General features: G+C 43.8%; 1 protein-coding gene across 6 annotated transcripts in view; it reads left to right on the top strand.

Annotated features, from left to right (window-relative positions):
• LOC113999964 (cystine/glutamate transporter-like) overlaps positions 1-12986 on the top strand; it is a 40611-nt gene that overhangs the window by 19532 nt on the left and 8093 nt on the right. For 3 of the 6 annotated variants that reach the window (XM_039383136.1, XM_039383142.1, XM_039383137.1), the window contains exons 5-9: positions 2724-2884; positions 5449-7759; positions 9735-9861; positions 10622-10737; positions 11419-11544. In XM_039383136.1, the coding sequence (XP_039239070.1) occupies positions 7567-7759; positions 9735-9861; positions 10622-10737; positions 11419-11544 (562 nt within the window). In that variant the 5' untranslated portion in view covers positions 2724-2884; positions 5449-7566. Of the gene's footprint in view, positions 1-2723; positions 2885-4040; positions 4739-5076; positions 5100-5448; positions 7760-9734; positions 9862-10621; positions 10738-11418; positions 11545-12986 lie in introns of those variants that run through there. The other 3 variants (XM_039383138.1, XM_039383139.1, XM_039383141.1) reach the window with 3 other exon arrangements.

Genomic DNA, 12986 nt, shown 5'->3' on the forward strand with positions numbered 1-12986 from the left:
TCACAGCTGCAGCTGTGTTGAGTCCACGGACTTTAGGGAAACCCGAAAAGAAGTGAGTCTCTGGGGGCTGGTGGAGCCCTGTTTGCAGGAGAGGGAGAGGTGGCAAGGACCGTCACCGAAGACCAGTACGAGGTGGTCTGTGCAGGGACAGGTGAGGTTGAGCTCCTGAAGGCCTCCAGAGTGGTAGATGATATGGCCGTTGATGACAGCCACAAGAAGTGATTGGGACGTTCAGGGTGGCCGTTGGGAGAAGCTTCTCCCTGGGAGGGTGGTGCAGCACTGGAACAGGTTACCTAGAGAGGACAGAGACTCTCTGACCTCAAAGGGTTTTAAGATTTGGCTAGGCAAAGCCATGGATGATCTGAGCTAGTGTTGGCAACAGTCCTGCTTCTTATGGGAGACAGGACCAGAGACACCCAGAAGTCCTTTCCAGCAGATACTTCTATGGCTGTACTTACATTAAAATTGAATAAACATGCCCTTGTGTTGACTTAACCTTTTCAGTGAGCATGTTGATCTGGTTTTGTTGACACTCTTGTTCCTAGAATCTGATTCTCATTAAATACAAGTGAAAATAGGGGGTGGCCTGTATGTTACCTGAAAAAACAAGTGAATTAAGTGTTTGGTTAGTTTCTGGTGCCATCCTTCTGGCTCTGGGAAGCTGGCAGGGGCTGCATACTCATTCCTGAGATGATATGGTGCCAAATGCCACTTTGTAGCAAGCTCTACAAAGATTTCTCCTTGTGATCAGGACTCTAATGGCCCTTCAGTCTGTGTTCCTTTTCTGTCTTTGCACTTCAAATTCTGCTGCAGGTAAAATGGGCTGTAGCTGCAAGGGCATGGGGACTCCAGTGACAGATGTTCATTCCCTCACCTCTTCTAAACCAGGAGATATAATGATGTGTGGGATTTCTGTGCACAATTGCAGATGTTCCTTTCAGGCAAGGGGTTAGAGCTCTGCCCAAGCTGCTCCCACCATGGAGCATGCTCACCCCTCCCCTCTTCCCCCTCCTCTCATTAACTGCCATCCTTAACAAAACCTCCTCCCACTCCTGTCACCCACCAAGACCCTTGTCTGGCAGCTGCTAGCACAGTCCATACCCTCATCTGGGCTAGAGATGCCCTGAATGTGCTGGCAGGGCTGAGCATAAGAACCATTTTCTTTCTGACCAGAGGGTTTGCTGTCTAAGTCGCTGCTCCCTGCTACCCAGGACAGACCAGGACGTGTGTTCCTGTGTTGTCTCATGGGGGATGAGGTAGTGGTTCTGGTCAGAGAAAACCCTTCTTGTTCCTCTTCCTTCCATCAGAGGCACGGGGAATGGTGAGCAATTAATCTGAAACTTTGCACAGTAAAATGTAAATCCCCATAGCCTGACAAATTCTGGGTAAGAGCCAAAAAGGGTTAACAAGGAAACATGTTCCTTCCAGCGTAATTTTATATTTGGCTTATATTTTAATAAATGAGTAACAGCTGAGCAGAAAGGCCAAAAGGAGAAAGTCCCCCCCACCCTGAGGTATGATGAAGGCAGAGTTTGGGCTGTGTGCAAGTCAGGTGCCAGAGTGGGTGATTTAGCATAAAACGTGGAGGATTAACTATGGATTAGGCAGTGAGCAGCAGTCAAAGTGAGTGGCTAATGCAGGTGTAAAAGGTTGTTGGTTTTAAGTGTTTAAATTTTCTTTTGAATTCCCTAGAGGTGGGAAGAGAAGGAGCAAACCCAGGCACTGTGGTTGAGTCTGAAGGGAGCTGGAGACCTGGGGTGATAAATCAACAGCACTGCAGTGAGATTAAGGGGAAAACTAGTGTAATATATGAGGCAACATGGAAAGAGGAGTCTTATTACTGCAGTTAGTTCTCAAAGGATTCCATTCCAGATGGTTAAAGCAGGGGTAGATCAGGAGCCCCCATTGATGGGGCCCACCATCTGACAATAGTAGAAGCAGAGGAGAATTTCCTCTGACTCCAGAAAGAGTTTCACCTGGAGAGAGCTGACTCCATAGCAAGATAAAATAGCTTGCATTACTAGGCAATTACCTCTTTGTGAGGAAAGCTGGTGATGAACATGGCTATTTTGGCATTTTCCCCCATTCGGGAAATGTGTCTTGTTCTTGGAGAATATTTATGGAGAGGCTTTGTGATTACTCTGCCACTCTAAAGCACAGGGTGGTTCTGGATGATGGTGTCATTGGCCTGTCACTGATGGGAATACTGGCCTTGATAAAGACTACCACCATAGCAACTCCACAGTCCCAGGGATGAGTAACAGTTCCCCACACAATAACTTGAAGCTGTTAAACTTGTTTTTGCTAAGTCACCAAGCAGTGGCTAGGAAGCAGTATCTTTTAGAGCCCTCGGCCAAGGCAGGAGGTAGAACAAAGACCTGGTTCATGGAGGAATTTTCCCTGCAGGATTGAGAGCTGTTGAACATTGGCACTGCCCAGCTCCAGATCAAAGGCAGATAAACCCCTAGACTTCAGCACTCATGCAGTGCCACAAACTGTTGAAATGAGGGGGTATGTTTCTCTGTTATGGGATTTATTTTTTTTTTTAATTTGAAGTACTTGAGAAGAATTCTCATTTGGGAAAATTTTGGCTGTACTTTGCTACAGCATTAACTTCTCTGTTGGGTGTCTTCTGCTAGAAATGTTTAGATTTATTTTTGTTTGTGTTCTGTCTTACGCAGCTAAGAAAACAGTTTCAAATAGGACAAATTGTCTTGTTCCAGGGAGGAGGTCTGATCTGGAGAGTGAAAACAGCTTGCTACTTGGAGAGCCGTCCACAAAAGAACAAACCTCTAAGGGCAGTTCCCTGCATTGTGCCCCACAAGACATACTGTAGAGCCAAGATGTTGGCCTCAGGAAGCACCACTACGTGAGACAGCATCTTGTTAAGTGGCTTTTTTTTTTCCCTTGGATTTTTGTGTTCCAGTGCCTGGTCCCCTGGGTATTGCTCCTTTGGGTCTGATGGGCTGGGAGGCAAGTGCCTTGAGTATTCTCTTCTGCTTGTAAGAAAGGAAAACTTATGAATGTTAGTTCATTTCACAGGGATGCTGGTATACCTTCCTGATAGTCTTTAATAGTTAGTGTTGTAGAAGAATACTTGAGTCTATTTTAATCAGTTGTGCATCTCTCCCATATTTGTGTTTTGTGTGTCACGGGCAACATGTGAGGAAGAAATGCTCATGAAAGGGTCCATATTCCTCTACAAAATTAATGGGAAATTAGTTCTGGATACATAGTACAAGTTCCTTGTAGCAGATGAATGGAGAATTATACTTGAATGCTTAGAAAAGTGAGATGACATTATATGATCTGTACATTCTGTGAGACTGAAACAGAATATTATTTATAATATTTAATAATAATAATATTATTGATAAATTATTATTAAAACATCTTCTTTTGAAGTGTCTGCTTTGGCAGACTGGTCATAATGAAGAACTATAAACTTGCTGTAGAATATAAATCCTGGTAGGAAGGAACTCTGAAAGCAACAGCAATTTAGCTGCTTGAAAACCAGACTTGGTTTAGTCTAATTTCTAGCCGAAGAGGTAAAGTGTGGATTCAACACTTTTTAGGTTCTCAATTAAAAGGTCATCCTCATATCATCAAGAGGTCCAGACTCACCATATCATCAGCCTCCTCTCCTGAAAAAGTCACCCTTGTCTGAAGGACAACTGGAAATGCCTAAATGAGATGATAAATATGGTGTGACCTGAGCCAAGAGCCATTTTGCAGTCAAGGCAAAAAAAAAAAAAATCATTAAGGCAGATATGTTAGGAAACAGTAGTCTTTTGGTAGACAACTCACAAGACTATATTTGTGAAACTCTGTAGAAAGAGAAGCCAATGGAAATTATTTTTACATTTACATCTAAGGCAATTGCATGGATTTATTACTACATCTGGGGCTGTGAGCCTGAGTCTGATTTATTAACTACTGTCCCTTTCAGTTTCTTATCCAGGGTGGCAAACCAGCTGTAGAAAGCTGAAAAGAAGTAGAGCTGCATGTCTTGTCCTTTCAGTGTGTTTCTTGTGTTCATATTGGTCTGTAAACAAACATCTCTCAGGTCTCCTAAATAGATTTTCTGATTGAGTTCCCAGAACAGACCACCACCGGCCTCATTAAAGCTTATTTATGCTACTTTCATGCATGAATAAAAAAGCTTCCATTCACTGCTGATTTTATTTAGTTAGATCCTGTGCCTTGTGGTGGACATTGAATTGGAGTGACATTTTTGGCACACAAAAAAAATAAAAACAGTGGGACTGTGAGGAACTGCTTAACGCCTGCATCTTCTGCAGTGTGAAAAGGAAGGGGTTAACCTGTTCTTGGCTGTGTGGTATTGATTGAGGCCCACACAAAGAAAACAGCTGTAAATAGTTAGGAGTATTCCCTAGTAGCTGGGGTGTTTGTTGGGGGGATAGGTCATTGAAGTGGAATTCTGGAGGTACAGTCTGTTTCCCAGGGATGCCACCCACTTCCTGTGTGATAGGAGGAGGAAGGTCACTGGTTGCTCTAGGTCTCAGCTCCCCAGCTGAGAATGATGCTGTCTCCCTCCTCTGCTTTTTCCAACTTGCTTGTTTATCTCACTAGCTTTTCAGCAGAGTAACATCTACTCTGCCTCTGTGCTGACCACAGTGGGTCCTGCTCTCAGCTGGGGCTTCTAGACAAATAACAGACATGATTTTCTCTTTATGCCTGTCTTCTCCATCTCCATCCATGCTGCGGTGCCTGTGAGGTAAGATTAACAGCTAAAAAAACCAAACCAACAATAAAGTCAGTATAAATGAAGAACAAGGGAGTAAAGATCCAGTATGTGTGGTAAGTTGTGAAATAGGTTTGAGCAAGGTTTTTCTCCAGCCCTGCTGACTGATGATCTGTCTCATGCAAAGGTACCCCATATTGGGACAAGAATGATTTGAACCTGTATTTTAAGTCAAAGGAGTGAACAAAAAGCAGCTTTGCCTGTTTCCTTTGTGCCAAGCACATTGTGAATATTCTTAAGCATTGCCACAAGGATTAACATCTCTGCATTTTAATGTGCCTGGTGTTGGACTGTAGCTGGAAAGCAGAGCAGGCAGGAATGGTCTCTCCAGGCGGTAGGCTCTGCTAGGTGACTCTTTGAAGTGTTATTCAATACCTTTCTATTACTTTTTATATTATTTTTCCGTTTACCTCTTTTTTTCGTCCTCCTTCAACAGCTTCTGGAACAAATCCTGATAGATTTCATGTTTCTCAGATTTACTGGATTGGACTGTTTTATCTCCAAATACTTTTGCATGGCAGCGGTATTTAAAAAAAAAACCAACAAAATAAACCAAAACAAAAAACCCACGAGGACAGAAGTACGGAGTTTGATGTTTACTTTGGATCATTAACCTGGTCAGCAAATTTGATTTGATCTCTCCTTTTTTTTGTTCCTCCCCTTCTGTCTCTGTGTAATTTCAGAGCCTGCAAAGAGACGCTGTCTTTTGCTGCTTCGGGATCCCAGCAAGAAATGGGAGTCTGATGGATTGTAAATGCACCTGCTTGGTTTAAAGCCCAGCCAAACAGATAAGTGCCCTTTTAATTATCTCAGAACAGTGTTTTAGGCACAGCTGTGCACAGCATCTCTCTTCAGTTTCAATTCGGTGAGCCTCTGTGTTTCACCCCTGCAAATGAATGCTGTGTGGTTCTCACTTCAGCTGAGAAATACCAGATGATATTGGTATTTCACGTTAAGATAATTAATTGGTGTCTGAGGGAACTGCAGCTGAGGGGTTGGGAAGCTCCCAGGGGTCTTTCCCTGCTCCTCCAGAGCCACTGTCTCCAGCAGCCCTGTGAGGTTTTGGGACTCTGAGGAGCAGCTCTGTGGGACCAGATGAGGCTGATGTGACCCATCTGAGCCTTAAGGAGTCCTCTGGGACTCATTAGGGGTTTAATAACTAAACTTGGCTGGTTTGATTGGGAAGATGCGTGTGCAGGCTTGGCATGATCTCAGAGAAACCAGCTCATGCTGCTGGCAGGAGAGAGGGCTTTCCACATGTGCTGGACATATGTGTGCAGAGAAAGTGATAACCCCCACTTCCTCCTGCTGGTCTCCAGGTGGGAAAATACCTGGGGATGGGGGAGAAAAGCCCTTGGTTATACTGAGTTTACACAGGGCATGCAAATAAGTATCGTGGGTGACTGGTAACAAGAATTGTCCCCCTCAAAGTTAAGGGGACATTTATATCTATAGGTAGAAAATACAGACTATCAAGAAAGCACTTTTTGGCTACTTAAATTTGCTTCTATAGGTGACCAATATCTCCTCACAGACACACCACTACAATTATTAAATAATTCAATAAATCCATAAAATAGGGTCTAATGTACAGTGTAACTTCACAATAGTATACAGACATGCAGCTGTGGCAAATATATATATATATATATATATAATTTATATATATTTGCAATTTACTGCATTAGAATAATGAAAAAAAAAAGCACTGAAGCTGAGGGTCTGAGTATTGGTGGGGATGTGTAGGGATTATCTACTACTTGCCTTGCCTGCTCTACCGGGGATAATTAGCAGTGCAAAGTATCTACCTTGCTGTTACAAAAACTACAGACAGGTTTGCTGCAGCAAATTGGACTGCAGTAACTGATCTGAATTCGCCTTACATACCTGAGCAAAAGGTGAGTTCCTTGGTGAAGGTGGCAGCCTAGGACTGAGAGACAGGGGACAGACAAGGCAGGGAAGTGGGTGGTTGCTGCGTTGGGAGCAAACTAGATCTGGATCAACTCATGTGATCCCTGAAGTCTCTGAAGTTCCCTCTTTTCTAGGAAAAACTTCACTGCTTCTGTTACCAAGAAAGTTTTTATATTAATGGAAGAAATGACATGTCTGATAGTAATGACTATGCTCTGTTTTGCAATTGTAAACAGTACTTATTTCTGACTCTTCAATACTTTGAGAGCAAAAAGGCTTGACACCATATTAAGAAACACTGGTAAAGTGAAACTCTAGTGAGAAAAAACAAGGCTTGTTTATTCAGGAAGGGTGGATAGAAAGCAAAAAAGGTTAAATCATCTGTGCACACCAACTAATGCAGCTTAATGTTTTTTAACCTCAGATATCCTCAAGGTCTTAATTGTTAGGTTTGCAACTTTAAATCTGTTTTCTGCCAGCAAGCTGAAATCAATGTACCCCCAAATTAGGTTCCATTAAATTAACCCTAACCTGACCAGTTCCAGTCTGGGTATCAAAGTCAAATTTGCAAATCATATCCTGAAATGTGGCATGCAACATGTAATGCTCTGTGCTGCTTGACAGAAGAGGAAGAAAACACTTAAAGTGCCTCTTGGGAGCTGTACTGATGTGAGAGATGATACCAGTTGTGTTCTGTGCACTTGCGTTTGTTTGGTGCATCCTGCAGTTGAGGAGAACAGATTCAACAGATCTTGACAGGTTTCTGAAAAAAAATCTTGTCCAGAAAAGAAGATCCTCGAATCCCTAACTCCTTGTCTTACAGGTGAGCCTTGAGGACACTTGGGAGACTGTAGCTTCTGAATGCATGACCTTCCTCTGTGATTAGAAGAATGGGGAAGGACAAGAAAGAAGAGGCCATCTTTCTGAGGCAAAAGATAACTTTGCTGAGGGCTTTCTCGCTCCTCATCGGCAGCATGGTTGGCAGTGGCATCTTTATCTCCCCAAAAGGAGTACTGAAAAACACTGGCACTGTGGGTTTCTCCCTGGTTGTCTGGTTTGCCTGTGGGCTCCTCTCAATGTTTGGTGAGTGGTGAGCTTTGTCAGCCTTTGCTTAAGCACCTGGGAGGTGAGGAGAGCCTGCACGTTTTCATGTATAAAAAGCTGGAAGATGAACAAACTCAAAATACTTGGTTCCTACTGCAAGGGAAACAAAGGTTTAACAAGCCAGGGTGTGGTCGTTAGTTCAAATGATTCCCCTGGGGTGACTGACAAAATTCCAGCACCTACCATCTGTGAATATCAATTCATGTTTGAGTCCAGGGCAGAGGAGTGACGGTGACTGCAGATGGAGTCTCAGTCTGGAGGACAATGAGGGGACTCCTTCTATAAGGTGGAAGGGAGATGTAGGCACCTAAAAGAGAATGGAAAGGCTGTGCTGTGCTTCTCATAGGCGCTGTGAAAAGGGCAAGAAGGGACAGTCTCAATATGCCACGTGGGATCCCCTTTCTGTTGGAGAGAATAGCAAAGCTCTAGAGCAGAGTGCCTGGGGAACTGCAGAGTATCCAGCAGCTGGGGGTGGGTGTCTGGGTGTCTGTCAGAAATGGTGTGGGTATGTCTGATGCTGCCGTGGAGCAGGAGATGGAGCAGATCAGTTCAGCCCCACTTTCTGTGCATTACCCTTGGCTTGTTTTCTGGCATTTAATACTAGTCTTTTCTCACAAAGGGTTGTCTTTTTGATGACAGTTTCATTTTAGTTCTTCTGAAATAATACAATTCATAAAGTTAAAATGGATAAAACACATGGCTTTTAGTTTCTTTCATTAACTGCATAAAATCACCATCTCAGAAACTCTCTAAAGGTGCTATTAGGACAACTGCAAGATCTCAGCCCAAGAGAGAAATCTGATGCTTATTACAGTGGGTGACTTTAACATTCTTCTTCTGTTGTAACTTAGAAAAAAGAAACAAAAAAGGGGAAATACTCCATGTGAAAAAACCACTTTGACACCGTGACATGTACATGCAAGTTTAGAAATCGAGACATTCAATTGTTAATATGACAACAAGAGTGGTTCTTGCTCTTAGTGTATGTGTACCAATATTTCACATTGCAGCTTATGTGTGGTTGTTTGGTGATTGATACACTTTTGCCTGAAGAAAATCTTATGATATAATGTGAGCATGGTGTTTCTTTTAACCAAGCAGAGCAGTAAATGATAATGTGTGTGCTAATCATGTAGCCCAAGTTCTGCACTTGTAAAGGTTTCTCTCTCCCCTGCATCCCTTGATAGACTCTGCTGGAAGGGCCCTGGGAGCCTCTTTATGAAGCTATCGTATTTTGTAGCTGAATTTGTTGGTTTTTTCCTTCCCTTTTATCAGCTTGATGACCTCCCCTGGTCATTTCTCTGACACCTTTTTGCAGTATGTTAAAAAGGCTGGCTTGCTTTCTTTTATGATTTTTTTTCTTTCATGATTTTTTTTTCTTTCAAGCGTGGCATTGCAAGTCCCATTGCATGAGTTCAGCAGAGCACTTAAATGCATGCTTAGAGCATGTAAAGGGACCCACTGGAAAAAATGAGATGAGCTGTCTGCCTACATTCTATGCTTTGAACAGGGATTCTGCACAGATTTCCCAACAGAGAGGCAGGAAAAATTGAGGTTGCCACCATTGACATGACCTGAATATGGCATGATTGCCACAGGACTTAAGGGCATGACCATATCACCACCAGGTTCCTCTGCACTCTCCTTCCACAGCCACCTGAGCTGGCTGAAGAAGTGGACAGCACAGCTGGAGATGCTCTTACTTCACAGGGTCACATCCAACAGTGCTCAGTTCCACTGCAAGTAGAGTCATGCTCAATGAGAGAAGTGTTTTAGGATTTCTTTTGATGAGCAAATCCAACATAGGCGGGGCTTAAGATTTGTAAGATTTGTACTTCTTCCTCTAATTTATTACTAACTTTAAATGTATTCATTCAATCCCTGAAAAGTCACACAGAAAAGGGAAAATCCATGGGATGATTTACTCAGGACACTTTTACCTGAACTTTTCCAGGTGCCTTGTGTTATGCAGAGCTTGGAACAAGAATCACCAAGTCTGGAGGACATTATATCTACATTTTGGAGACGCTAGGGCCTCTGCCAAGCTTCTTATTCCTGTGGGCAGAGTTTTTTGCTATCAGGTAAGAGATTTTGTTTGTTTGCCTTTTCCTGGATGCAGTGACAATTTAGAAACCAAAAAGTTATGATGCCAGGTAACAGTCCAGGCAGTTTGTAAAGGAAAGAGTAGAAACAAGTTGAACAATTTTTAAAGATTTTTCAGTGATAAAAAGAAAAAGGCATTATGAGTAAACAGTTACACACGTTCAATATGTTTTGTGCTTGAAGAATATCTCTCTTCTCCCCTGGCAGCTGGTTTCCCCCAAGAGCCATGGTATTTTTCAGAGACTGACAATAGATGCCAGATTTATTTCAGATCTTCTGTTTTCATTGTGAAACTTTTTTGGTTTCTCCAGATTCAGAAAGTGGAGACAACTTTCTGGCTTAGCCCCAAGTGAAATAATTTAGAACATTGCAAATGGCTTCTTTTTTTAAGAGTAAAAAGGAAGTCCTCACTTCTCAATAACCTGTGTCCTTCATGTAAGCTGAGATGAAGCAGGACATATGAACCACACCACGTTGCTCAGTATGATTAATCTCAGCTTTTGCTTTCAAGCTGGGAATTAATCTTTTTGCAGCATGTGGTTTTTAACCCATTTACTGAGGAAAAAACTATGAAAAAGACTCTGGGAACTCACCATCTGCATGAGTGAGCAAGATTAAGCCAGGTGGGGAAACTTGAACCCCTTCCCAAGTTTTGTGCAGTTTTACCTCATGCCATTTTTCGACTGTCCTCAGACCAGTTTGTGCTCAGTTCCCTCCCCCACTCTGACCCCTCTTCAGGCCTGCCAACAGTGCTGTGGTTGCCTTGGCGTTTGGACGGTACATGCTGGAGCCGTTCTTTGCCCCCTGTGCAGCCCCTGTCCCTGCAGTGAAGCTTGTGTCTCTCATGGGGTACTGTAAGTACTAACATTTATGGGACTGTCAGTTCTGGAGCCTCTCTGCCCCAGACCAGGGGCACTTAAGGTGCCTCTGAATATCCTCTGAAATAATGGTGGGATCTGGCTCCTGTTTTACCTCCTCGGCTACACAAAACTTGCTGATTCAAGGTGGTTGATAGTTTTGGGTCACTGTATTCTCCAAGAAGAGGAATGGGCCTCCCTGTTGAGCAGCTGGAGCCCTAAGTCAGGGAGATTTTGCCAGGTATGGAAGCAGAAACTCTTCATGTATAGCTGTGCAAATGCCACCTGGATAGAGGGTGTAAGGCTCAAGATTTTGGACTCCTTGCCTGGTGCATCCAGCCTGTGACACTGTCCTGCCTGCTGTGGATTGCTGTGTGCTGGCACAGGCAATGCTGTGCAGTGCATCTACTGAGATGTCCCGGCACTCTTGCACCTTTCCCTCAGACAGGTGTGGATGACCTGGCAGGAACCAGGATCCTGGTCTCTTTTAGGAGCGTAACCTTCAAATGCTGTACACTGGGCCACACCTGTGATGTTTTCTGACATGTCTCACCCTAAGCATCCTGCATAAAGATGCAGTCTTGTCCCTGGCATCCCTAGAGCAGGGAATGCCTTTGTAATTTTTCCTGTGCATGTCAAACATGGGCTACAGCTGTAGCAGTGTGGTCTTCTCTCCAGACATGGTCCTCACCCTCAATTCCTGGAGTGTCACCTGGAGTGCCCGGCTGCAGACGGCTCTCTCCGTTGTTAAACTCCTGGCTCTTGCACTCATCATCGTGCCAGGGATGATGCTGCTGGCCCAGGGTAGGTGTTGCTGCTGCATGGCTGAGGGAGGGTGCTTGATGTGCCCGCCTGTCACAGCTTTTATCAGTCCCAAGTGACAAGTGTGGTGTTCATTTAACTGGCAGGAGCTTTCTCTGTCCATGTGCTGGATGTGAATTATTTGGGAGATAATCTGGGACCAGCGTAGTTGTCACTAAGCTACATCATAGCACTGGGCTGATGCACCTGGCTAGGTGGTGCTTTCTCCAAAACTAAGTGGGCGTTAGTGCCTTAGGCTGTGTGATCCTACCTGGGGTCATACAGGCACCTTGCTCTGCAGATGGTCTTTCTTTGGAGTCAGACTTGCCTGTTCCCAGCATGGCTCAAAATCTTTCCAAAGCACAAATTTGAAGGACATTAAGGGTGTGTGAGAGCATCCCATGATGACCTGAGCCAGGCACAACTGTGCAATGAGTTACTAGCCCTCAGCTGAACCCTGGTCATGGCATCTCTAACCTTTCTGTGGCTTATGCTAATGTTTTTTTCCTCCAAATCCAGATGGGCAGTAATTAAGGGAACTTACAAAGGAATCCTGCAGGCTTGCATGCTCACATTCACAGTGGGGGCTAAAATACCCTACTAGTAGTATCTTCTGGGAATGATACAAGAGTATTGGCTTTCATCCAAGCCTCAGTTTATAGAAAAACCCGAGTCATTCCCACTCAAGGGAGGAAACTTGCTCCTTGCTCCCTCCCTTCATGCTATTACTTTCCTCTGCAGAGAAAACACCACAGGCAGTGGGCTCCATGTTCATGTTTCTTTCTGATGTCTGGAGTTGGCTCCTTTGAACATGCAAAGATCCATCCCCCCTCCCCTTCCCAGGCTGGCAGCTTCTGAACTGAAGGACTGCCCTGCAGCTAGAAATCCCAAGCCATTATTGTTAGGAATGCCTTCAAACGACAATCTGGAGCCCTGGCATCGGTCCTCCAGAGGGGAGGATAAGTGCTGGTGACATCTGGAGGGAGAATTCACTAAGAGACCCCAGTATGACAGGTTGTATTTAATGTGACTCACAAGGGACAATGCATTGGAGACAATAAATCTGTTTTATGCACCATGACTTATCAGCCATCATTTTAGAACATAAAAAGTGTACCCCAACAGGCCCACTCCTACATTTTGGGTTAGGTTTTTCAAATCTATTTTCACTTTGACTTCATTTCTTTTGTGCTTAAAAATCAGTTTTGTCCTTTTAAACCAGTTTGCCTGATTCCCCTGCTTTGTTCTGCCTTTTTTTTTTTTTTTTTGTTGTTGCACTTTTGTCTTTTCCTCTGCCATTATCTTCTCTTTGGCTCAGGTTTATTTTAGAGACCTGCTGGGCCAGCATTTCAGACCAAAATGTCCAAATTTCATCTCTGAACTTCTTGCAGAAGCACCTCCATAGAAGAGGCCTAACTTTCTCCAGATGCTCCATGCCATTTCAT

This window comes from Pipra filicauda, unplaced genomic scaffold (genome assembly GCF_003945595.2).
Source record: "Pipra filicauda isolate LSUMZ 115617 unplaced genomic scaffold, ASM394559v2 scaffold2_size9829703_pilon, whole genome shotgun sequence".
Classification (NCBI taxonomy): Eukaryota; Metazoa; Chordata; class Aves; order Passeriformes; family Pipridae; genus Pipra; species Pipra filicauda.